At 40.4% G+C, this 27,278-nt stretch overlaps 1 protein-coding gene across 6 annotated transcripts in view; it reads left to right on the plus strand.

The window, feature by feature from the left end:
* The window catches only part of USP22 (ubiquitin specific peptidase 22), a 172,104-nt gene that overhangs the window by 142,019 nt on the left and 2,807 nt on the right, over window positions 1–27,278 (plus strand). For 5 of the 6 annotated variants that reach the window (XM_039491142.1, XM_039491143.1, XM_039491146.1 and 2 more), the window contains 7 exons: window positions 6,903–7,050; window positions 15,700–15,805; window positions 17,697–17,855; window positions 20,867–20,993; window positions 22,904–22,995; window positions 24,492–24,554; window positions 26,592–26,741. In XM_039491142.1, the coding sequence (XP_039347076.1) occupies window positions 6,903–7,050; window positions 15,700–15,805; window positions 17,697–17,855; window positions 20,867–20,993; window positions 22,904–22,995; window positions 24,492–24,554; window positions 26,592–26,741 (845 nt within the window). Of the gene's footprint in view, window positions 1–6,902; window positions 7,051–15,699; window positions 15,806–17,696; window positions 17,856–20,866; window positions 20,994–22,903; window positions 22,996–23,795; window positions 23,873–24,491; window positions 24,555–26,591; window positions 26,742–27,278 lie in introns of those variants that run through there. The other variant, XR_005585417.1, reaches the window with a different exon arrangement.

A 27,278-nucleotide genomic window follows, 5' to 3' on the forward strand; every position in this document is an offset into this window, starting at 1 on the left:
TTTGCCAAAGATAACTCTCCTGTTTATTGTGGATCAGTCAATCTTGTGTGGGGAAGTGAAGTCCTTTATTAAGTGTTCTACTAGGGAGTTGTTGGTTTCTGAGATAGTGCTTAACACTTTATATAGCAATTTGCGCTTTCAAAGTGCTTTACAAACATTAACTAATTACATATTAAACTTCCTGTATGTGGGCTCATTTCCTATTTACTACTGAGGATGTTGGACTAGAGGTGGGAGAGAAGGAAAGTGTGCTACTGTAGGTAGCAGCTAGAGGATAATTCACACTAGATGTGGTCAATCAGAATAGCACGAGCAGGGGATACCACTCTGCATAGGTAAGTATTCCAGGCACTGAGTGGAAATACCAATTTCTGTAGGCTATCAATTTGCAAATCTGATTTGATTTGTAAAAAGCCAAGTATATAGGTACTAATATCATCTACAGTCAGCTTGATGTGCCTTCATCAGATTGATATAAACATTACGTCATCCCATTGGCTTGTAATAATTTTGGTGGTCTGTTAGCACTACCGTCCTTTTGAAAAGGGTGGATGGGAGAGGGGGACATGACTACCATGTCATGAATTGGGGGTGAGATTGGAAAAGCTGCCTGGGGGGGGGGGGGGGTGATTTTATTTGTACTGGTGCAATGTAGTATAAGACCCCCCCCCATTGTCCTAGACATACAAACAACAACAAAAAAAAAAAAAACCCCAGTCCCAGAGGATTTAACACCTGTCACCTTATTTCCCCCCCCCAATTCCCCCGATGCACGAATGTATTCACAACTGAGTCAGGGACACTTTCCTCTGAAGCACAAGAGAGATTGGCCACTGCTGGAAAATGGGACACCAAACAAGATGAACCAGTGCTCTGTGGTGATACAGAGAATCCTCTTTCTAGATGCCTGGCTGGTGTGTCTTGTTCACATACTCAGGTTCTTATCATCCTGTCATCAGATTTGGGGTCAGGAAGGAATTTTCCTCCAGGGCAGATTGGCAGAGGCGCTGCGGGGTTTTCGCCTTCCTCTGCAGCATGGGGCATGGGTCACTTGCTGGAGGATTCTCTGCACCTTGAAGTCTTTAAACCACACATTGAGGACTTCAGAAGCTCAGACATAGGTCAGGGGTTTGTTACAGAAGTGAGTGGGTGAGATTCTGTGGCCTGCATTGTGCAGGAGGTCAGACTAGAAGATCATCATGGTCCCTTCTGACCTTAAAGTCTGTGAGTCTAAGTGCACAACTTACATCAATTTCAGAGTGGATTATGCTTCTAAATTCCACAGTAGGGTGACCAGATGTCCTGCTTTTATAGGAACAGTCCCAATATTTGAGGCTTTTTCTTATATAGAAGCCTATTACCTCCCCACCCCCATCCCGACTTTTCACACTTGCTGTCTGGTCACCCTATTCCACAGGCAGTTTTGAAAATTCCTCAAATCAAAATCCATACCTATGTTTTCACTGATTCTTGTGTAATTCATATCGTGAGGCTTATGATACCGTGAAGGAGTATAGAATTGCAGCTGTTTAAAATACCAGATTCTATAGACAGGACTGCAGTAATCTGTGTCCATCTTTGTACCTCATATTGAGGTATTTCGGTTATTGTAAGTGTCTAATGTTGGGGAGGAATACTGTAAGTGATATGGGAGAGAGAATTACCACACAAGCACCTAGAAGTAAAAATGTAACACCTAATCCCTCAGAAGCAGAACTGTGCTATTGATTACCGAACTCCAGAATATTTTCTCCTATCTGTGAATAGTAAATATTATATTATTGGCTACATTGGATAAATCTCTCTGCATTTTTATTAGAAGCCCCTTTTTCCCTGTGTGGGAGCATTTTGAATGTCTGCGCACTCACATTTCCATCTAATGTCTTATAATTAAACACTGAACTGCTTATCTCCAGTCCCCTCACTAAAACACACATGCATTTATACAGAATGTTGCATTTCCAGTGATCAGGGAGGGCCAACCAATAGAGATTCAGCAGTGTGACTCTTATGAAGGAATCTTTTTTATAATTTAATTACCAGGGCAACTGCAGTTAAATTCTATCTCTGGTTTTCAGTGTGATCTGGTTTATACCTGGCTTTCTCTCGGGGAGTTAATTGATGTAGTTGTCTCAAGCCATCTTATTAAATGTCAGACAATCAGGGCAAGGGTTAATTTTATCGTTCCTCCACCCCCCTTTCCTGAAAGCGTGATCTTATCCAAATGGAATGCCAGGGACTCTAGTGAGAGCATGCAAATAAATTCAGCTTAGAAAACTAAAAAAAGTGAGATCTGCAATCTGAAAATCAGAGTGAATTTTGCCCATTGTGATCCCTAAAGAAATAATGTTGTCCTGCTTTTGAGTTTAGGATCAGTTGTGTAGGTTGTACCAGTGGTTTCTCCATGATAAATGTCCACTGCATTTGCGTGTTTGGAAGTGACAAGTTCCTTCTGGTTGAAATAGATTGATGGTGAATAATGAAGGTGTCAGCTGTTTGTCAATGCTTACATCAAGGGACTAGTTCTTTCCCTGTAAATTCACTAGGCGCAGCTTTGCAAATATTTCAGCATCAAATTTCTGGTGTTTGTTTTTAAAATGTATAATTGCATCTATTAACATTTTAGCTCATGCAGTTTGCCTGTCAGTGAAATAATAATGTAATGAAACCAGTTGTACTGCATAGCAGGAAGAATGAAAAGGATTTGGGAATGGCCAATGTAGTTGAAACTGGATTTTAAAAAAATTAAGAATAAAAATATATAGAATCTGTTCATTGAGCTAGTTGGCTTAATGGATTCATGTACTAGCTTTTCACTTGTGTTTACTTTTGGTTTACCAATGAAAATGAGTTCAGTGATGGTCTAGTCCCTAGGCGATATTTATTCACTTTACAGAATGACCTTGCAATATGGCATGATTAGCAGGGTGTCTCTCTCCATCTACTTGTGACTGGAATAGCGGGAACACCTGGGGATATTGCAGGTTGTGGTGCATGCACTCACACAATGTAAAGAACAAAGCCTTCTCTTTTCCTGTCATTACCCACCCCTGTGAGTCTGCAAAAGAATACAGTACAACCTAGGTAGAGAGAATTTAGAAATAGAGGAGAATGAGAAGATTTATTACTTTAATGTCTAAGATGTTAGGCTGTGTTGAAATGGTTTGTGTAGAAAATAAAAGTAAATAAATTCTGGCTGAAACCTCCAAAAAGGGAAGAAAAAGTATCTTAGGGCCTTTATTCCAAACATCACAGACTGGGGCTTTATTGGGCACATACAGTATTGTCCTCTATTTGAGAGTCTAGGCAATGTTTTTATAAAGTCAAGAGTTAAAGAAAAGTAGAAAGAAGAAATTATGGGAATTAATACCATATGCTCAGCAAAGCATCTGTGTAGATTTATACAGTAGAAACGCCTCACAAGCCTATGGTATCCTTAAAGTTCCATACACAGTAAAGTTCTGCAGAAATTGTGCCCATGCCGTAAACCATAATAAATTATTGCTTCTAAAACAGGTATCGAATTTATATCCATGCTTGTGAAATTGAGATCTTCCAAGTTGCATGAAACATTACTGAATGTTGAGGGACCTAGGATAGATATTGGTATTAGAAGCCAAAACATATTCTTCCCCCATCCTCCACTGTAGACTTCCTGTCTATTTAGGACTATTCTATTTATGAAAAATAATTCATAAATGAAGCTTTTAATTTTTCCAGTTGGAATGGAGTCCAAAACAGGAGTTAGGCCTATAAGAACTCTTACTTGCAGAGAGAATGTTAATTTGGTATGTATGCAATATTGCCCAAGTATTTTTGTTTATTCCCATAGCTGGAACACCTCCACACATCCATTTTTGGTGGGAGAAGAGCATCCCTGCAGTGGTATAGCCTGTGGGGTCTACCTGCTCTAGCTCTGTCCAATGAGTCGAGTTTGCTGTATATTGCTGCTGAGTGCTAATTGTGTAAAATGTCTGATGAAATCTAGAAATCCCATATACATTACTACTAGAGGTAGCCATGAGCCAGTGTAAAAATACTAGGGCAGGGCATATCTACAAACGGAGACCTCAGCCTGCAAACAGTTGGAAGAAATAGATGTCTGTTAAGGATTTTGCACTACTGCCCCTTGAGTTGAGGTCTGTGGAAAGCCCACAGTACACATCTCTGAGAGCCCCAAAGAGTTTGCCAATAGAACTAGGGAAGACCAGACTTGACATTCTTGATATTTCAAAGAGAATAAATGAGCAGATTTTTGAAGGTTTTTGGAAAAAACTTACAATCTTTTAGGCCATTTTATACATCAGCTTAGCTGAGGGGCGGAGAGGCTTCCCCATGCCAGCGCAGTGCGGGGCTTTGGCACATGCACCCGGGCCGGAGGGTTTGGGGCTTTCCTGGGGTGCCAGCCCAGCCATAGGGGAAAGAAGGAGCCTGCCCGCCAGGTTGTTGATGAGCTGAGGGCTCCAGCCAGAGGCTGGTTTGCTGCACAGCGCTGGGGCGGGACATGCCCCACCGGGTGGGATATGGAGGAGCAACGGGACTAAGGGGGTGAAGGGGCAAAGCAGGGAGAGGAAAGCAATAGGGGGAGTGCATAAAGGTGGGCAGCAGAGGCAACACATAACTGACCACCATTTGGTGCCTGCCTGCATTCACCAGCCACCGCAGCACGCAGCCAGTGCCAGCCAGAAATGGAATGTGGGGCAAGGCCCTGCTGGCCAGGAGCCAGCACGCAGCAGACCAGCAGGGGGAGTGGCCAGCCCCACGCGCTGCATCTTTGCCCCGCCACCAGCCTTGCACACCCACCCCCATTGTCAGCCACTGGAACCCTCCCGCTCACTGGCAGGGATCTGGCCAGCAGCGGGACCTGCCTATACTGGTGGGGGGAGAGGAGGACAGAAAATATGGGACAATTTTCCCATTTTTAAGAAAAGTCAGGGCACCTGCAGGAGGGCTTAAATACAGGACTGTCCCTTTAAAAACAGAGCATCTGATCACCCTGGCTTGAAGTGGTTTCCATTATATATAGGATTTACAGTTTTGGTTCAATAGCTTTCAGCTCCCTCAGTATACAAATTCCAGCATCCTTGTCTGTAAATAATAAAAATGTGCTGAGTAAAAGGCATAGGGACTATTACTAAATATAGTATGAGTGAAGCTTTTGTACTGTATATTTAACAGTACTATGATTGGGTGTGTTTCCAGTTTCCATATGGTAATAGCCAATAATTTGATAGTTTCTTTTAGATTCCTTTCATCCTAATGAAGCACTAAAGAACGTAAAATCTGCTGGCAGGTCTAGCGTCTGCAGTGGAGTAATTATAGAGAGTGCTCTTGGTTAAAATGACCAGAGAGCTCTGAGACTAATTGTAAGGAGTGACAGAACAGAGAAGTTTTATTGCTGCAGTTTCCTGAATAATGTTGAACAGTAGCTGCATCAGCAGATTTCAATTACTGCTCCAGTCTCCTGGTGTCATTCTTGTTGGCATCAGAGTTACCTATTGATCCTCTTATTTATAGAAGGCTTTTTTGCATTGTTGGGCTGCATTAGTATAGTTTCTTGTTGAGAATATAGGTGCTTATAGAAGAAGAGAACTTTATTTGCAGAGAAATTTGGCAAAAGACTGCAGAGCTTTATACACAAATGAGGACTAATGAAAAAATAATTTAGACCAAATTTCACCTACAGCTAACCCCAAAAGAGACAGTACAATTCCTCTAGCCATCTTGCCACACAGTTTTTGCAATTTTACTGGTGTGAAAAAGCTCACGGGAAAAGAGCAAAGAGAAACCCGGAAATAATTTAAAAAAAAACAAAAACAAAAAATAAAACCTTTTCTCCCCACAGTAGTGAGAGAACCCACATTGCTTTTTTTTTTAATCCTCTGCATATTCTTTTTTATGTGATGGAAGAGTTTTGTTGGAAAATATACCTCAAACATAAACAGTAGTGTCACTTATTGAGGTCTTGTCAACAGTTAGCATGGTCTTGCAGGTCACCCTTGCTGGAGAATGTTTCTTCAAAGGGCAGGGGAGGTCAAATGATACATGTTTCACTTGTTTGAAATGAAATGTCATTTCAGTTAGTAAATTTGGAATTGAACTTTTATATTTACAGGAGGAACTCTTGACACAGAGATAGTTTTGCTGGTAAATTTGCCCAATGCTGCTATAACTATAGCAGTATAGTTATACTAGTATAACTTCCCATGTGGACACACTCAGGAATAAAAATGCCCTTTTCTGATTTAGCTTATGTTGCTTTGACAGCAGTACATGACATACTGGTATGTATATTCCAGTAAATTTCCCCATATAGACAAACCTTTAGTGTGTAGTGGCCACTACTCTCAAGCAATTACCATACATCGGTATCTAGGGGTAGTTAATAGTAAACGTTGATTTATTTTTTCCAGTGGCCAATACTGTTTGTTGTTTTTCCTAATTCTACATAAGGGTAGAATGTACAAATATGCTTGTTGACTCCTTACATGTGTAGGTATGTCTTCGATCTAGAGCAAATACGGTTTTAGAGATTCCAGCGTGCTATCCAGAGTGAGCAGATTTGAGTACTGCTCATTTCTGTCCTCAATATGACATTACTCATAATGCAGGCTAATCACCACAAAAACAGGAACTTGCAAGAATGAAAACTATAAAAGGTGCCTATAATTTACATAATGTGTCCAGTGTATTCTGTTCTCAAACCACTAACTTGGAGGATCTGTTTTTAAAAAACAAACAAAAAAAAAAAAACAACCCTGACATTTCAGTGTAAGATTGTCTCAACTAAAGTTTCATTCAACTTCAATTGCCTAATTCCAGTCACTAACTTCTTTTATGGCTAAATGCACAGCGACTGTGTATCATGTTAACAATCATGTCCTTTTCTTTGCTTTGAGCAGTTTTACTCTGGGCACCGATCTCCTCACATTCCATATAGGTTATTGCACCTGGTATGGACGCATGCACGGCATTTAGCAGGGTACGAGCAACAGGATGCACACGAGTTCCTCATTGCTGCATTAGATGTGCTACACAGACACTGCAAAGGTAAGGCTTGTACTAGCATGTCAATGAACAAGGAATAGTGAATCAAAAAAAGTTAGAGATCTCCTCTTAAGCTGGGTCTTCCAGCACAGTATTCTCCCTATTTAGCAAATTCTTTTTTAAATGTGTTTTTGCGTTTCTCTCATACATCTATCAAACAGACTTTTCCTCCTGCCAAAATACCCATATTGAGAGAGAGAGAGAGCACATATTGGTTTGAGTCACGAGCTTACCCTTTTCTTATTGGTTATGTGAGTCAGTATCTTGTCATTTAAATTGCCATCCAAATTCTATTTATACTTGAGGTATTTTAAACTTTTATTCAATGCCTCAATAAGGTACTGACTAAACACACAAAAGGAGGCAAAGTAAGTGTCCAAGACTGTTTTGCTTAAATATTATAGTACTGTATTCGTGATGCACAACATTTTAACAGCACTATGGATGGAACACCGAATGGAACCCTTACCTCAAAATCCATTCAGTCTTGAAGTGTTCATTAGCACATTTTTAAAGATGAACTAACAAGATTTTAAGAAAGGCTTTAAGATACAAAATCTATGAACTGAAGAGAATATACTGTATATGTAACCTTGTTTGTCTGACCCACAGTTAGCTAAACTGGTTATTTGATGTGCATAAAGGGAATTAATACTCCATAAGTCTAAATTATTGTCTTGTCACTCGTTTTATTTAGATACCTGAGGTGTTATTGCACTTAAAACAATCTGCTGCTTTAGATGTTAGATGCTGTTGTTTTTGAAGTTGTAGAGCACTGTAGGCGTACACAGTACTTTTACAAACAAATGAGTTTTGAGGTTTACAAGAGGAGGACTGTCAGAGGGAAGAATACCACTGCTTCACTGAAATGTCTTGAGTCTGGCTTTTCTTTGAAATACCCTTGTACGTTATGGAATGCAAGTTTGAATATGCTGGGTAATTACAGTGAATGTATTTGTTCAAATTAATAATAGACAAAGTATCTTCCCAAAGAGGGAGTGGGTGTCTGTGTATGTAAATAATAGATTCTATCTGGACTTTGGCCTCATTTTCTGCTGATCCTGAAGAAGCAGTCTGTACACTTTTTTCTTTTGGACTTTTTAAAGTCTCGGAATCATTGATCTTACAAATCTTGACGCTTCTTCATCTGTTAGCTACGAGCCACTTTATATTTCTTGGGCTTTTATTGACAAGTCTAAGTGAGAATGGTAACTTTCCCCCTGAAACTGTAATAAGAAAGCTAGCAGCTGCCAGCAACGGTCCCTATACTCTTTTGAAGTTTAATATTATAGTATCTGAAAATATTTTGTCAACTGAGAGTCAAGTATTAGCTTTAGGTAACGTACCTATGTGATAAATCTTACAGAACTAACTCTAGAATGAGCCTTCCCCAAGATTCCCCCACCACTGCTAAAACCTCTGGATCGATTCAGCCCATCACAGAAGCTTTCTACTCTTCTCCACCCATCCACTCTGCCAGAAATTTATTCAAGCCAAGGGTGTTTTACACCACAGGTCTAGGAGAAAGTTTTCCCTTTCCAACCAAGCAGTGAAGTGCAGTGGCCGCACAGCTCTGTTAAAATACTCAGTGGTAACAGAGGACATTCAAATTGTCATTAGCCTTCAGAGCTAATATTTCATTCAGATGAATGTGGGAGCATTTCACATCTCTCGAGTTTTTTTTAAGCTGTCAGTAAGGTTCCAACCATACTATAAAGTTTACCATGTTGTCCAATGCTAGCTTTAGGTCAGTGCTGTGCAACAGTTATACCAAAGTTTGGTTACATCCATGCAGGTAGCTCAAACTGTATTATAATACTGTAAATATTGAAGTGTAGATGCCAGGATCGTGACATCTATGCATTCAGAAAGTTTTTAAAGCTCAGTTTCTGAAGAAACGGAGGCATCCTTAGGGGATGATGTAGGTTTGCAGACTGCATCGTTGCAAGGTAAATGGTACAGTCAGATAGTTATTGAACTGTTTGATTCCTGCACAAACCAGGAGGCTAGTATGGACACACTTTAAACTGTTTCAGGAGGAAATGGGTTGTTTAGCTATATAATGTGAAAACCGTCCTGGTTACATATATTTATGTACTCATAAGATACTGCTGCTAGTGAGATTATGCATACTAATGCTGCACTAATCAGATATTCCTCCTGTGCCAGTAGTGTAAATTCAGATTGGATAGACAGAGCTTTTGAGGCTTGCAGTTCCGTAGCAATCTACCTCAAATGTTACCGTCAAAATATTTTGAGTGTAGAGTCACACACACTACTTCTTTGTTCAGGAGCCCCTGCTGCTGGGCATCGCTCTGTCACTACTGACTATCGGTTTGGAATCCCCCAAATGTCATGATGCCTTTATGCTGAAAACTGCATAATTGCTCAACTACTAGAATGAGGGGTAGTGGAGCTATTTGCTGTAGATGAATCTTTTGTCTCTTCTCTATACTCTCTCCCCAGCTTCTTAGAGCACTGTCCACTTCACCCTGAGAACAGAGGGAGGTTTGGAGTATCTTATGTGCACACTCCATTTTGAGCTTGAATTATAAAATGTACGCCACCAATATTTAGTGGAAGTAAAAATTAAACTTTACAACACTGTTTCAGACCCAGTATACGCCTAAGCAGCTAAAGGTCCATATATAGGCCGGCCTGATGGTCTTCAGGAAAAGTGTGTGTTGAGTGGTGTGGATTTGTTTGGGCCCCAAGCTGGAGAGAGGGGCACTGATTTTGAGTTACTCCTTTTCTTCGCTTTAAGTGGAAAGGGGGATCATGGAAGTATGTAAATAAGGTGGCTAAAAGCTATGTATTCTCAGGCCATGCAGGAGCCTGCCTGACCCCTGACATAAGTCAGAGAAACTCTGAGGCTGGTTTAATTTATGCTCTGTTTCCCATTGTCCCCTAATGCTCTGGGAAACACAGAATAATCATACACCAGTGCACTCCAGCCATGCTCCTGATTCACCCTCCATGCCAGGGAGCAGGGCTGGTAGAGAGCCTTTATGCCAGCTCTGCATTGGCCAGGAAGGGTCTCTAAGCACGGGTATTCTCAGGGGTCTGTTTTTCCCCACTTTAAAGCCCCTTGCTGCTGCTAGAGTAGCATAAAAGTATCTTAGAGTAACTGAGAATCAGGCCTGCTTGTGTAGCACCCGTGCCTTGTACCCCATTCCTTTCCAACGGGCCAATCCAAAAAGCAGTGTTGACGTGTTGGAAAGGGAGCTAGATTGAGCTCTCTCCAGCCGAAAGGATGGATTAGCAAAAGGGAGGGAGCCTCTGGGAAGACAAAACTGGTGAATTGTTGATTACTACTCTTCCCTGCCTCTTCTCCAAAATGCAAACTGCTCTGTCCTTGAAAACAGGTAATCCAGTAGCTTCATGGTGGCACCTGACCCTGCCCTGAAGTCTGAATGGTGCATTGCTGTCTTCTGCCTCTAGCTTTAAAAAACTCTTATTTGGGCTCTTAAGCATTTTCAGACAGATTATGCAGGTTAATAAATGGCAATGTGCTTTGTATCTGCATCACTAGCCAGGGTAATTTTAATGGTTACGTTATAATGGCACCATCGTATCTGGGCACTTGCAGATGCTGTAGCTGAGGGCCACTTCCACCACCTTGCTCACTGTTGAGATTCAGGCTTTGATCTTTATTGGATCTCATCATCTCAACAAGACAAAGTGGGTTTAAAGCTCAGACTGCCTTGGGCAGGCAGTGAGATCTTGCTCTGTTTTCCCATCTTGCACTTTATTTGCCTGAGGAGTAAACTGGACGTTAGACAATCCATTGACATGTATCTTAAAACCATAAATTTCAGACTTGGACCTCTAAATAACCATGTATGACAAATTAATATGCAGACTTTGAAGTCTTGACCTGAACTGAAGAAGGTACAGAAAATGTGTAGAACAGTTACCTGACCTCTGTTGCTTACGTTTTTATACAGTAGACCAGATGTAAAGGCATTGTTCACAACTTGTTATCCCAGTATTTGATGTGGGATTCTCTGGGATTTGCAAATCTCTAAACTTGTATTAGAGAAAAGTAAAAATGTATAATGCTGCCCTGCCTGAAAATTGGAAAATTAGCTTTAAGGTAACATCAGTCTAATCTTAATGACCCCTTTTTTGAAAGAAATCCACCTAAGAGCTCCTATCTTACAAGCATCTCTGAAAAATGGAGCTGATGACATCTGAACATTTTTTGTTTCTACCTAGTATGTATCCCAGAACTGAGGATAATTTGTACCTAGTTAAAGCAACAAAGAATCCTGTGGCACCTTATAGACTAACAGACGTTTTGCAGCATGAGCTTTCGTGGGTGAATACCCACTTCTTCCTCTAACTAGGATGTACCTAGTTAGTTTCTCTTTCTTCTTTAGGTCTTGGCTGCACTTGAAAGTTCATTCAGATTAAGGTAGGGTGTGAATTTAAAGCACAGTAGTTAGTCTGGAATAACTCCATGTGTGGATTTGCTAATCCCAGGATAAGAGAGTCTTCTAAGTTTCTTATAAATTTCAGTAAGTACTGCCTGCTTGTGAGAATGGAACTTTTCAACAGAGGTATGGAACAAGTATGTGTTCATAGCACATGTCCCCAAAGTTAAGATGGTGGAATTAATTTCTGATGTGTCCCTTTTTTAGTTAAAAATAAAAAACTATGGTCGTAAAACAAAGCATCACGATACCTTTAAAGAAATGCCAGACTCTGGAGAAATGAACATGCAAATGCTACTATAATGTTTGCGGATGATTATTTTATGGCCTTTCTATAAACGTATCTAGTATGCATATGAAGGAACATCTCATATACTTAAAGGAACTACTACTTGTGAACTGTAGCCACTCTTTCAGTTTTCCAAATTAAGGAAATGATTACACTATTAGGCTGATTGTAGAATGTTTACATTTAATCTAAATCCAAGCTGTTTAACACTGGGGGCGGGGGGCACACCTTCCGTGCCTTGGCCTTTCGTTTCCGGCTGCGCAAGCCCAAGCGGCGGACAGGTCCAGATCTTGCTTCGCCTCGTTGGCGGTGGGGCCTGGAGCCCCCAGCCTCCTTCTCCCCGGGGCCGCCAGGAGTGCTGCCGGCACGGGCGGGGCTGGGTGTATGTGGGGAGGGTGGATAATGGGGGCTAGCAAGCGAGGTTGGGGGGTGTAGTGTGGGCAGAGATGGAGATGGGGTGTATGTGGGGAGGGTGAATAGTGGGGACTAGCAAAGGAGGTGGCAGGGTGTAGTGGGGGCTAGTGAGGGTGTTTTGGGGTGTAGTGTGGGCCAGCAAGGGGCATGGGGTGTATGTGGGGAAGGTAAATAATGGGGCCCAGCGAGTGAGGTTGGGGTGTGTGTGGGGAGGGTGAATAGTAGGGGCCAGAAGGGGAGGTTGGGGGGTGTAGTGTGGCGGATTGGAGTGTGATGTAAGGAGAGTGAATAGTGGGACTAGTGACGGGGTTTGGGTGCAATGGGTGGAGCAAGGGGGATAGGGTGTATGTATGTGGGGAGAGTTAACAGTGGAGGCCAGCCAGGGGGTGGGGTGTACGTGAGTTAGTGTGAATTGTGGAGAAGGGGGTTGTGGGGTGTAGTGGAGGCAGAGAGGGGGAATTGGAGGAAATGCACATGGGGAGGGATAGCTCAGTGGTTTGAGCATTGGCCTGCTAAACCCAGGGTTGTGAGTTCAGTCCTTGAGGGGGCCACCTAGGGATCTGGGGCAAAAATCAGTATTTGGTCCTGCTAGTGAAGGCAGGTGACTGGACTCAATGACCTTTTGGGGTCCCTTCCAGTTCTATGAGATAGGTATATCTCCATATATTTATATTTTTTATTTTATTTATATTTAATCAGAGCAATTTGTATATGCATATATTCAAGCAATTGTGAGGTGTGGGTTTTTTTTTAAATTAAAAGAAAAACTTTGGTTGATTTCTTTTATAAGAAATTACTGTTGTACATGGTGTGATTTCTTATGGCTATTGTATAAGCCTGTGAAAGTAGAATTTACCGCATGATACGATAAATATGCAGAATACAACCTTAACTACAACAGCACAATCAGTTGCAGCTGCTAGTATTCAGGTGCATAATGTTTCCTCTCCCTGCCTCTTCTCAGTTCCTTTTTTTTATATAGAGAGATATAGATATAGATATATATTGACAAGTGCGAGGAGGTGGCAGTATTCTTTTTTTCCTTCTTTCCAACCAGATGTCATGGGAAATGATGTGAGTGGTAATGCCCTTCTGTTTAGCTGTGAACAAGCTTGCAAGATATTCTTTTGAGACCCCCTCATCACTGAGCCTAATTGACTTGTGTAATTGAAAAGGGAGTATTCTTAGTCTCCTGTGGGCAGAAATGGCTGTCTATTAACGTATGCAGCAGGGACATTACCTGAGGGCCAATGAAAATCTGTAGAGCCTGTTTCTCTGCTTCTGCCCACTCCAAAACAAGAAAAGGGGGGGATCAATTTCAGATGGTGGGATTATAGTGAGGTAACTATCTCTACAGTGTCTTTAAAGGGGAACTGAAATGCAGATTTAAAAAAGATAATATATCTTAAATCATTATTAAAATCCATGTGTTACAAATTATAAATGGTCTTTTATAAAGGTGAACAGCAAGGTTTTATATTCTTTAAGAATTCATTAGGTTGATTTGAACTTTGAGCATAACTTAAACCTTTTAAAAATCTTGAAGGTTCTAGGTTCAGGAATACGTTAACTGAAACCTGTATTTTGGAAATCCACATGTTGAAACTCTAATCATAAAATTCCCAAGGTGTAGGGGTTGAAGCAACTTTCAGCCAAGAGCACTTTATTCTAAAACTAGACTGTAAATCTACTTGCAATGTATATATTCTAACTTTTTTTTAAAATGTTATTTACTTAAGCCATTTGTTTCTCTTTCTTGCAAACAATTCCTGAGTATGTTTTAGTGACCAGAAGTACCTATAAGGCAAGAAGCTGCAGAATCTCTGAGATCTTCTCTGAGCCATTTAGGATATTATTAACCTAAAAAGCCCAGTGTGGCTAAGTAATTCTCACCTATTAACCAGGATGGGCAGGGATGGATCACTTGATGATTACCTGTTCTGTTAATTTCCTCTTGAGCACCTGGCATTGGCCACTGTCGGAAAACAGGATACTGGGCTAGATGGACCTTTGGTCTGACCCCAGTATGGCCATTCTTATGATCTTATCTCATTTATTCCACATTAGGCACAGGTTGGAACTTTTATCAGTCTGTCAATTTATATTTTCAACAATTTTCCATAATTTCAGTTTTAAAAATCTGTTGCTATTAGATTATTGTAAACAGTCAAAGCCAAATTAAAGTACCTGAAATGTAACTCTAACTTTTTCTGCTTTTGTGTGCTTTTAGTTTGCTCTTTTGTCCTAGTGATTGAAAATCTTTTTTAGGAGCTCTGTTGATTGAGTGCTAAGCCTCCTTAGTATTTCATTTCCGAAACTAAAATATAGTCTAAAGCAATTTTTAGTGTTTGCACTTCTTAACCTAATTCTAGCTGTGCTAGCAGCCTCTGTTAACAATAGGTTTTTGGAAAAAATTTCAAAATTTACTTTATGAAATAGTTACCAGCTGTTGTCAGCTGGTTCCACCCATGTGTATGTGTTGAAACAACAGCAGCAGCCCTACTGTAGATATAGGAGTAAGCACTTCGCAGACTTTGATTCATCCTCACAACAACCTTGTAAGGTAGAAAAGTAAATGTATTATCCTCATTTTAGTAATGAGGAAAGTGAGGCACAGAGGCTAAGAATTGCCCAAGCTGGATAAAGAATGTGTATCAGAGCAGAGATTTGTATTTTAGAGTTCTTGGTAATCAGACCTGCATTGTGAATACTAGACCAAACCTTTATGAATGGTGCATTCAGTTAATGCCATTAGGATCCCAGTCATAAAGCAGAGAAGCTTCAGTCTCTCCATGAATAAGCTTGAAGTAGACATGACTTTACCTTATAGTAAATGCTGTCTGGGAGGCTAGACTATCTTTCATTTTCTTACTGATGAAAACTTCAGAACACAAGGACAGTGTTTATGATGAAAGGATAGGATATAGGCACCAGACTGAAGGTTAATGGAGCCTTAACACAACCTTAGTCTTTTGCTCTGGCAAGCTGATTAAGGAAGGATGGTTAAAAATAGCCATTATCTTCATCTCTGCATAACCTGTCCTCTGAATTAATGTAAGAAAATAGCACACACTTGTGTGCTATACCTGTGTGGAAATCACTGCTGCTACAGCAAAGGCTGTCTGCTTATTCAACTGCGAATGCCACTCAGTGGCCCTGTTAGTGGTTTTTAAATAGTCATTTTCATTAGCCGCCTTGGCAGCACCTTTTAGCTTTGGAACCAACCCTCATACCTGACCGAGCGAAGCAGATCGCTCTACAAAGCAAGAGTGGGCTATCTCAGAGTAGAACTGAGATTGGCTGGCTGTCCACATTACCTTAAAGCCTCATCTCTGCTGAAACACAAAATTGCATTTAAACTTTTTTCCACGGTATTTTATACTCCACCAGAGGCATGTTCTTGAACCCTTGTTTTCTTAAATATACAGTGAATATGAGATTCCAAACTGCCCATATGAACTGGTGGGGCACATGTGAGAATGTATTACAAAGATTTCATTTGCTTTCCTGCAGGTGACGATAATGGGAAGAAGGCCAACAACCCCAACCACTGTAACTGCATCATAGACCAAATCTTCACAGGCGGACTGCAGTCTGATGTCACTTGTCAAGTCTGCCAGTAAGTGTAATTTGGTTAGTTCTGCACTCAGACAGGATGGGGCTGGTCCAACAGTGCAGTGTCATACTGGGTCTTTTTTCTTGCACCATATTGTTTAACTACAGCATCACCTAAACACAAGCAAATAGAAGGTAAGGGTCATAGATCAAGATGTACTGAAAAATCTGCCTGGAAAAAATACCACACGTTTATGGGATTTTGCACTTTTAGGTTAGAGTTTGATTAGCCTACCAAAATTTGGTTAATTTTAAAATTCATTATCAGAACACTTCCAAGGCAAATTTTCTTTTGATAGGGAATACGCAGGTGTACCAGACTTGAAGTAAGAGAACTCTTACATGCAGCCACATTATCATTTTTCTTCAATTCTGAGCCTTAGGTTTTGGAGGCAAAGGTTTCTAGAGCTTTAGGTAAACTTAAATAAGAGAAAATAAAGGTTTACTAGAGTCAGGGGAAGAATTCTTTCTGTTCTGTGTTATCAGGCAAGGTGGCTTACTTTAAGCCATTTGACATCACTCGGGGAATTGGAGCTCCACTACATATTTTTTGGTCTTACCTTGCATTCCCCAAACTGTCTACGCTATCTTGCAGATGGACTGTTGTACGCAGCTCATTTTAATCAGTTGTTGTACTCAGTTTTCAGGACTGACCTACAGAGATCTCGCTGTAGGAATGATTGAGCATCATGGGAAAAAGCGTGAAATACTAGTCTTTGTCTTTTGGACCCACAGAGTCCGTATCTGACAATGGTAGCCTGGGTGTGGTATCATCACAGCTGATCTCTACTAAGAATAATATCTGATGTCAGAATTTGTAAGAAAATTAACAAGGAAAGATGGGAGTTAAAGAAAAAGTCAGGTGGCTCAAGGCATAAAAATAAGTTTGCCAGCTTGAAATTATTATCTGTAAATGTTGCATATTTCTTCTTTTGACCATTTCAAATATTTTGCCCTAGTGAAGCTGAATGAAAGTGGGAAGTTGTAAACTTAGATTTTTAGTCCAAAAGAGGTGGTATTTAGAGGAAGGAGGAGGCCAGAAGAGCAGATAAAGAGCACAGGTGGGACATTCTTTCATAAACAAAAAAAGTTAGCATTTGGAAGCAAGAATCACATACAAATCTGAATGGTAGAAGGAAAGGTTCAAGGGAATGGAGGTTAAAGCTTTCTGAGCGACGTCTCCAATCACCTGTAGCCACTGGGTTTGTCTTCAGATGTCTTGTAGAGAAACATGAGCAGGAATATAATGTACTTTCTGATTCTGGTATGCTCTAAGATCTCAGTTTCCAAGTGCCATGGCAGATTGTAGAGTGAACTCTGAAGTTCCAACAAGCACACCATTGAATATCAAGAGCATCCGAAGAAGTGAGCTTTAGCTCACGAAAGCTCATGCTAAAATAAATTTGTTAGTCTTTAAGGTGCCACAAGTACTCCTGTTTTTTTTTTTTAAGAGTATTTCTGTTCTCTTTTTTTGTCTGAACACAGATAGTGCAGCAGTCTAAATAGAAACACCTTAGCACTTTCATCCCAAGATGCAGGCCAGATTCTGCATCTCAGAACCATTTGGCTCTAAATCACTGAACTCCATTAAACTGTAGACTGTAGCAAATTTATATCCTGCATTCAAAACATGCAATACATTTCCTAAAATCTGTGGTTTTCCATTGTGCTTTTTAAATAAATCTCCAGTAAAGGAATTGGCTGTGTAAATATAGTACTGAGTGTAGCTGTTTTGTCAGACATGCTTTATGTAGTCTGAGTGCCCTGTAGGGATGAAGTAGAACTGGTTGCCTTTTCCAGTAAATGTCCAGTTTATATCATATAGTAAATCATACGTTTTGAACTGGTACTTTTAACTCCTTGGGTCAAATGCTAAACTCCATTCTTTTTCCTAGTGGTGTTTCCACAACGATAGACCCGTTCTGGGACATCAGTTTGGATTTGCCAGGCTCTTCTACACCATTCTGGCCACTGAGCCCGGGGAGTGACGGCAGTGTGGTGAATGGGGAAAGCCATGTATCAGGCACCACCACACTCACAGACTGCTTGCGAAGGTACAACGTATGGCAAACAGAATCTTGCTCCCTTCTGCTGTCCACAAAGAAGAAATAATGGCAACTAGCAAAGCAAACTAACAACATGTTACCACAGCAATATTCCTCAGCCATCTTGTAGTGCATAACATGCACTTAAATTTGTTGTGGGTGGTTTTGTTTTTTGTTTTATTTTAATCTCTAACAAAGTGTGACCAAAATCAGTTGCCATGTGATTATCTATTGGTTGTATTCTATGAGAAATGAGTTTGGCTCTCAATCCAGCACCCAGGGCTATGTATGCATATCACAAAAACCTCCGACACAATTGGTAGTAAATATCCCCCTTCTTGGTGCTGTCTTCAGAGAAGCCATGGGTTGAATGGGCCATGGAGAGTTCTCTGCCCACTCACCTTTAGAGATGGGCTATCCAGGCCTGGCTGAGGCACAATGTGAGAGAGCCTACGTTACTCATGCTTGTTATGTGGATAGAGGACTTCAGTCTCCAGGGCTGTCAGTGCAGCACTTCTTGAAGATACTAACCTCACTCATAAGTGAAAATAAATTAAATAAGAAAATGTAAAGTTGACACTGTCCTTCAGCCAGACTGTTATGATTGGCATTGCTGGGTGTTGGAATAGATACTAATCTTGCCTGCTCTGAGCTGTAATACCATGGTATGGTTGAGTGAAGGTTAAGGAAGACACCTTAACTCAGAATCTCTTTTATTCACAGCTATTATGACAGTTGTTTAAAAACAAAACAGACCTACTGACTTAAACCGTTTTGTACAGGGGAAATGATGCATCTGAGATACAACTACATTTGTGCTCTGGTTCAGCCTCCTGAGGCTTAAAACAGCTGGACAAGCACCTGAAAAAAAGCTTCACAGCGCAGTTAGTTACACATTTAATGTTCATATAGAGCATAATGCATTGTCAAGTGTGATACTTAACTCTGCTGTAAGGTAGAGAGACACAAGTGGACACAACTCCCCTTCCCCCCCATGCCCCCCCCCAATTGTAAAATTGCTATGAAGGGTGAGAGAGAAGCAAATCATGGAGTTTTCAAAACCGGGGGCAGTTTTGAATTGGACATACAGATGGATAGGGAGCCAGCAAAAGTGATTGAAGAGTCAGATGCATCTATTCCGGCTTCCTGGACTAAGAGAGTACTTTTATAGTGCTCCAGAATTCTAAACTCCCTGAAGTTTTAAGAATTGTGGATTCAGTAAAACCAGGGTATTAATACAACTGTGAGGAGAAGTGACTAATGCGTGAATAAAGATTTCTGCAAAGGTAAAATCCAGGCAAAGATGGGTAAATTCTGGTGATGTTCTGGGAATGATGAGTAGAATTACACCACCCCCACCCCACCCCCCCACCCCCCAAAAAAAGGCCAGGTGGAAGGAAAAATCTTCAGGCTCAAAGATACCACTAAGATTTCTGGTTTTGGTATCAAAGTTGAAGTAACATGGTAAAAGAGGGCTTTTATGTGCCAAGAAGAGGATTTCATTGAATAATCGAGTAGATAGGTTCTGATCCAGCCAAGAGCTGATAGGCAGATAGAGCATCAAAGAATGAGACCAGGAAGATGCACAACTGGGTGGTATCTATATAGAAGTGATGGTACAGGTTGCAGCTGGCTGTAAGGAAGAAAGTGGGCTGAGCGGAAAAGTGACAAAGACCAGAAACATGGAGGCGCTTCATGGCAAGAGATTGTGAAGTTTGTGACAGAAACAGAGGAACAGCTAGAGGTAGTATTCAAATGGGAAAAGGAAATACAAGTTTATCAATCAAGACAATCAGGAAGGCTACAGTTAGTTTTGGAAGCTGCAGTGGCCTCAAGCAAAAGGAGAACAGAGTTGGATCGCTGATCAGAAGCAATACCAATAGGCACTTGAATGTGTCAGGTCTGTAGTAGTCTAAAATGCCCAATTGATAGTTTAATATGTATTATTACAAGAAGCTTCAATAACTTTAAACCCAACATTAATAGAGAGACTGGAACATGCATACAGCTTGTAAATTTAAATTTAGAAAAAAAAACTAGAAATCAGTCCTTCCCCTCCCCCCCCCGAAGATTTAATATTAGGATTCCCAGAGCTTGAACATTTTTTGTTTTAATGTGTTTCTATGAGTGTCCACGCAGTGGCTGAGTGTTTACCTCAGGAACTGTCCCATCCTCTAACAGTTTCCTGCACCCATTAAGCGATTTATAAAGCACTCCTTTCCACTTGACTTTAGTAACAGGCTGGAAGTTCTTAAAACTTAAATTTTGAAAGCAAATCTTTAGTTGTCAATAATTTGCCCTTGAACAGAACTCTGCATCCAAACCTTTCTCTCTCCCTCTAGAGCTCTGACCCCAGCCTGAGAGCTGGAAGAGCATCCTGGGGACTGGCATGTAACTGAGCACAGCAAGCATCTGGCTTTGCTTCAGAATTCCCATGTCCACGTTTTTGGTTTTGAAAACAAAAAGTCTGCACAAGCTATTTCAAAATGAGCTATTCTGTTGTGGTGGATGAGCCAATATTCAATCTCCTTTCTCTGCCACTGATGCATTTCCGGGTAGCTTGCCCAAGTGGTAGCAAATGTAAATTTCCGAGTTGGAAATCTGAAACAGGGCTCTCCTCTGTTGGTAGCTTTTTAAATTCTGATTTATCTTGCAAAAAGAAAAGAAGCATATTTCCTTAGCATCTGTTCTCTGGGTATAATTATCTCAGCACAGGGCTTGTACTTACCTTGTATAATAGAGCTATAACTAATGACTCTGCTCTGTGCCCAATTTCCTAATCTTTCTATAACACATTATAAATATGCACTGTGCAAAATTGTGCATGATTTTCAGTGGGTCTTGCACTTTAAGAAATATGTGGAGAAAGGGGCAGCAGGTCACCTCTGGCTTTCCTGAGAGAAGATGTAAGCTTATCTTGCATGCTGCTAAGTGGCTACAAGTGGAAATGCAAACTGTTTTCAAGATGCATTGAAAATAATTTGCCTGTATTATGCATCCTCCCACTTAATATTTTTCAGGTTTACAAGGCCAGAATATCTAGGTAGCGGTGCCAAAATCAAATGTAGTGGTTGCCATAGCTACCAGGAATCTACCAAACAACTCACTATGAAGAAATTACCCATTGTGGCCTGTTTTCATCTCAAAGTAAGTTCACAAAGGACAAGTGGATGAAAGAACATAGACTCTGCTCTAGGGGGATGAGTTGGTTTCTGTAGATCTCTCTGCTATCTCTAACTTCACTATAATTCATTTATTGTAACATAAACTGACTTAAAGGACAGCTGGCTTTTCCAGTTAGATTTTAGTTTAAGGACATTATCATTGTTTGTATAATGCAGCCTTGCCTATATGTCTCTGGGTCCCTATCAAAATAGACCTTTTTAAAAAAAATACTAAAAAGTAATAATTTCTGCACCAAACAAAAACAAATCCCTAGTGGCACTTATCCCTCTTGTACAATAGAGCTACTACCCACAAGCCACAGAGAATGAGAGAGAAAATAAAAATACTGTGCACTTCAACTGGAAGGATGCCACAGATGTACCCTGTATTTTGAAGGGAAAGCATTCCAAAGTTACAGGGCCGCAATGGAGAAGCTTCCTGTAACATCCCAACCGTTTGTCTCAAGATCATACTGTGTGGTGGCAGTTAGCACTTCCAACTCACTATTGAGGTCAGATGCCGTGATGGGAGACAATGGAATAGGTGGTCACTCAGCCCAGCCCTGTACTGTTTATGGCTTTGACTGCAAGTAATATGACCATGCCGTACTGGAAAGCAGGCAGCCAGTGCAGAGCATGGGTGTCTGACTTCTTTGTTTTCCTTAGCAAAGTGGAAAGAGTGTCCAGAAGGTGAGACTGCTTCAGGGGCAAGGCAGTGTGGGTGACAATATAGGAAAGAAGTTTTAGTACAATTTAGCATTTATGTAGCCGTGGCGATTGAAGGTTTTGGAAAATAAGTGATCTTGGGAACTCATCTTGTTGTCCTCTCTGGTAAAAGTTAAGATGTAAAATTTCATGTATCAAAGCACTATACCAATCTCTCTCAATTCCAAAAGTTGTTGTAATGATAAATTGTAAGGTATTTAATATGGCTTAACTAATATCAAATTCATCAGAAAGGACCTATGTTCTGACAGTGTTAATAATGCAATTAGAAAGATGAACAGAGAATCAAAAGAATATAAGTCGGAGTTTTTGACATCCTGTTCTGTTGCTAGGGAATTGGTATGGCATTGCAAAGGGAGAATAATTAGCTAGGAGTGTAAATAGGACAGGAGTACGGAGAAATGGGAAAAGGGGCCTTCTTTAAATAGAAACTCATTCATCTCATTCTACTATTTTTTCCTTTCTCCACTTTTACAGAAAGGATGAGGAAAGTATGACGTGTATCACAAATTCATCTCTCCCTTTAGGAGAAAGGAGACCGATTATTTTCTTTAATTTTACCTTCCATTTGTTCCTTATTTTGATTTAGGATTCGTGTGCACAGGCAACTGGCATAACAATGGCAGTCACTTGAGATGATTTCTTGCCTTGTTGATGTTGGTAGATTAAATACACCAGTCAGGTGGCAGAATCCTTAAAGACATATCTGTCCCGCCGGGGTAGCATTTGTCTATCACTAGTTTTGCTGCAAATATAAGCTCTTTGGAAAAGGGTCTGTCATTTGCTGTATGTTTGTATAGTGCCTATCACACTGGACCTTTCTGTTTGAGGCCACAGTATAAACGTTTATCTTAAACTTATCTCCAATTGATATTAACTCCCTAGATATTCAGTCACCATTCTAAGCAGTATGCTTTGATTGCTCTTTACCCCCGCCTCCCTCATGAATTAGGATTTCCTAGGGAAAATTTTGTTAGCACTTGTATATACTGACCTAACTGGTACCCGAAAGCTACCAAAAAAATACCTAATTTATTCACATCCTCTCGTGACTGTGTGACAATCTCCCTACTTTCCTTTCATCTCACTTTGCCCAGTGTGTAAGACATGTACAAAGAAAGGAAATCAGTCTTTTCTCTAAAAGAAACTTCCACTTTCTGTCTTCAGCGGTTTGAACACTCAGCCAAACTGAGGCGAAAGATCACTACGTATGTCTCCTTTCCGCTGGAGTTGGACATGACGCCATTTATGGCTTCCAGGTATGTACACTGTTAAAAATCCCCCAGAGGCTAGGTTAGTCTGGATACCAATCTTGCACATGCATGTTGTGAAGATGGAATATCCTTTGAGTCAGGGCTGTGACACAGTATATATACAGAGAAACCCATGTAAATATGTCCATGAAAGAGTGTGCTCTGGTTTAACTAAATCCATTTCAAAACCCATTTTAGTAAAACCAATTCAGGTCTTGTGTTTTAAACAAGGTCCTATAAAAACTTAGTTTTCTGTTAACACCTGTTTAACTTCAAAGGTAGATAATTAACAAAGACGTCCTTTCTTCAAAATGCTGTCCTTTCAGCTAAGTACATTCTTCAGCGCAATCAGAGAGGAGCCGATTTAACATTCCTAATATTTTTAATGTTACAAAAACGTGCAAAAATCTCCCTTCATCTTTTTATGTAAAGCCCTCTTCAGCCACTCCTGAGAATAGAGAGTCAAAAAAAGTTCAAGCCCAATTAAAATACTTTTAACTAGGGTTGTCTGCTTTTAGCGATTTAGCTAGTAAGCTTCTCCAGACATAGCAAGACTCATTTTTTTTATTCAAATCTCAGTCACAAAAACAAACCCCTGTGTAAAAATCCTTCCATAAAAGTTCAGTTAGTGACCTGAGATGATTAAGTATAATACTTGATAAGAATTTAAGTATCATTTCTAATTAAATTATTACTATATAAATCACATCTTAACCAATACCAAAAGCACAAAAATAACACATCTCTTAAATTCAGGATCCATACTGATACAGTTTTAATAACAATTTCAAAATTATTTACTACAGACAAACGTAGTTATTTCTGCCAAGAAAGAGGGACAGTTCCAAGCCTCCACTAAATTGCCTGTGTGATATCAGAGAAGGTTAGTTTATATCAATACATTCCAGAGTATTTGAGGCTTTCCTGCTATTCTCTGGTGAGTCCTCTGTGGATAAAATAGCTGGGTGCTGATTAAAGGTTTCAGGTATGAAGGAATATAGCCACTGTGACATCAGGAAAATTATTTTTCTGCAGCAGGGGGCTCTGTAATCAGAATTTTATCAACCTATGAAACCAGGAAGGTCATCCTATTGTTGTAATCAAAAACGCAAAGTAAACTCACAAGTCAAAAGAAGGGCGATTGATCCAAAGGAGTTTAAAAGGTTAATGTAATTATATTTTGTTCAGGGTTAAGTGCCAAATTAATCTCTCCTTAATCTGTTTTTAAGATCTGGGGATGGGAAGTTGTGACTTAAGCATGTGCGTGTTTGCAGGATTGGGGCCTTAGTTAGGAGGAGAAATTGACTTCCTAGACAGCATCACCGTGAGCACAAATATGGTATCTGTAACACCTTAGTCAGCAATCCTCTTCTGCCACTAAGCACCATTGCACTTGCCCCTGGAGGTAGCATGCAGGCTCTCTGTGCCGTGTGTGACCCGCTGCCTCCCTTTGAGAAACCACTGCTTTTAAGTGACTGGATTCTTGTGTGTTTTTGTTGCAGCAAAGAGAGCAGAATGAATGGGCAGTACCAGCAGCCAACGGATAGTCTAAACAATGATAATAAGTAAGTGGTGCCTTCCAGTACTCTCCTATTGTGCAAGGTGGATGACTTTTGCAAGGTGAAGTAGAATCTGTTGTATGTCCTGCAGTGATAAAGCATTGCTATGTTTTACAGAACAGCAAGTCTGCTCTTTGGCAAAATAAAGATCATTGTGTGTTTACTTAGCTTAGTTGCTAAAAGCTATGAATGGCTATTGCCTTTCTCTTGTTAACACCAGCAATAGTATAGGGGAGGAATTTAAAAGTCGTTGGTATAGGATGAAAGGGAAGCCTTCTTCTTTAAACACTCCTACGTTTATTGCAACTGAGTGTTGAAACACTCATTACTGGGGACGTTCCAGAGGACTGGAAATAAGCAAATGTCGTGCTAATATTAAAAAGGATAAACAAGACAACCCGAATAGTTATAGTCTTGTCAACCTAACATCAATCCCAGGCAAAAAAATGGAATGGCTGATAAAGGACTAAGTTAATAAAGAATTTAAGGAAAGCAACGTAATTAATGCCAATCAACATAGGTTTATAGAAAATAGATATTATCAAACGAGTTGATTTTTATTGATGATGAGATTAAAAGTTTGGTTCGTAAAAATAATAGTGATGAGCTAATATACTTTGACTTCTGTAAGTCATTTCACTTGGTACCACGTGCATTTTGATTAAGAAACTAGAACGATACATAGCCAACATGGCACACATTCAGTGGATCAAAAACTGGCTAACTGATTGTAAATGGGGAATCATTGGGCTGATGTGTTTCTAGTGGGGTCCTGCAGGGATTAATTCTTGGCAGTGCATTATTTAGCATTTTTATCAGCGACCTGGAAGGAATCATAAAGTCCTCACTGATAAGATTTGCAGATGACACAAAGATGGGGAAAGTGGTAAATAATAAAGAGGACAGGTCACTAATACAGTGACATGGATTGTTTGGTAAACTGGGTGCAAACAAACAATATATTTTTAATATGGCTAAATGTAAACTGTATATTTAGGAACAGAGAACATAAGCCATAGTTACACAATGGAGGACTCTATCCCTGGAAGCAATGACTTCGCTAAAAGACTTTGAAAAAGATTTGGGGCGTCTCGGTGGGTAAACAGCTGAACATGAGCACCCAGTGCAATGTTGTGGCCAAAAGGGCTAATACGATCCTTGGATTTATAACTGGGAAATATTGAGTAGGACTAAGGAGATTATATAACCTCTGTATTTGGCACTAGTGCCGACCGCTGCTGGAATACTGTCCAGCGCTGGTGTCCATAATTCAAGAAAGAGAAGAACCACAAGAATGATTTAAAGGATTAGAAAACCTGCCTTATTGTGATAGACTCAAGGAGTTCAGTCTGTTCAGTTTAACAAAGAGAAGGTTAAGCAATGGCTTGATCATAGTCTGTAGATACCTTCATGGGGAACAGAAATTCGATACTAGAGAACTCTGCGATCTAGCAGATGAAGCTATAACGAGATCCTGTGGCTGGAAGTTGAAGCTAGACAAATTCAGATCAGAAATAAGGCGCACCTTTTGAACAGCCAGGGTAATTCATTATTGGATCAATTTACCAAGGGCTCTACTGGATTCTCCATCATTGGACATTTTTAACTCAAGATTGAATATTTTTCAAAAAAATCTGCTGAAGAGCAAATTGGAATTAATCCAGGGAAGTCCTATGGCCTGTGTTATCCAGGTCACACTAGGTAGGTGATGACCGTGATCCTTTCTGGCTTTATAATCCATGTATCTGTGAATTAATCATACTGATCTACTTATTTTAAAAGAAAAGTCTGTTAACTACGCAATTGGGAGCAAAGCTTCCAACGGTATAAAACTGACAGTTGTTGTAAAACGGGCAGTTAGCGGCAATAGCAAGATGGTGGGGAGAAAAGCATGCCCCATCCCTGACCAGTGTTGAGTACTGGTGTTTTAATTACAGAGGTTACATGTGGCATCCGTTCTTTATACACATGTATAGACAGTCACAAGCTTCTACTCCTTTTTCTTTTGATCCAAGAGTTCTTTACCTGTTTTTCCTCCACCAGGTATTCCTTGTTTGCAGTAGTTAATCACCAAGGCACCTTGGAGAGTGGGCACTATACCAGCTTCATCCGGCAGCACAAGGACCAGTGGTTCAAATGTGATGATGCCATCATCACCAAGGCTAGCATTAAGGATGTACTAGACAGCGAAGGGTAGGTTGTGAACAAAAAGGGTATGGGGAGGAAAGAATGGGGGCAGGTTTATCATTAATAAAAGGTCCCCTCTGGGTGGGTGAACCTGTATTACTTTCAGTTATCAGATTTTGACCATCTAGAACAATTTCTCTTCAGAGTGATTGTTAGTGCTTCAGAAAGCTGGTCTAACCTACTGGGTTTTTGTAGACTGGAGAAGAGGGAAGGACAAGGTAGCAGTGCATTGTGCCGCTGTGCAAGATAACTAGTTTCTTGTATGTCCACCCACCTTCTGGCTAATCGAGTAGGCTGCAGTAATATCTGCCTCATCACAGCCTTGCTAGCCACAGGGGTGAGCGTGTGATAGGTTATTACACATGTTGCTTTCATTGTTAAATACATGTATTATGAATTCACATTGTAATAGGGATTGGCGTAATCCCACTGGCCAACCATAACCATATGGACTACCTATTTAAGCTTCATAAGGCACAATTCCATATTATAGTAGACTTTCTCCTCTGAGGGCAGTTTATTCAACAGGCTGTATAACACAGT

This window comes from Mauremys reevesii, linkage group 10 (genome assembly GCF_016161935.1).
Source record: "Mauremys reevesii isolate NIE-2019 linkage group 10, ASM1616193v1, whole genome shotgun sequence".
Classification (NCBI taxonomy): Eukaryota; Metazoa; Chordata; order Testudines; family Geoemydidae; genus Mauremys; species Mauremys reevesii.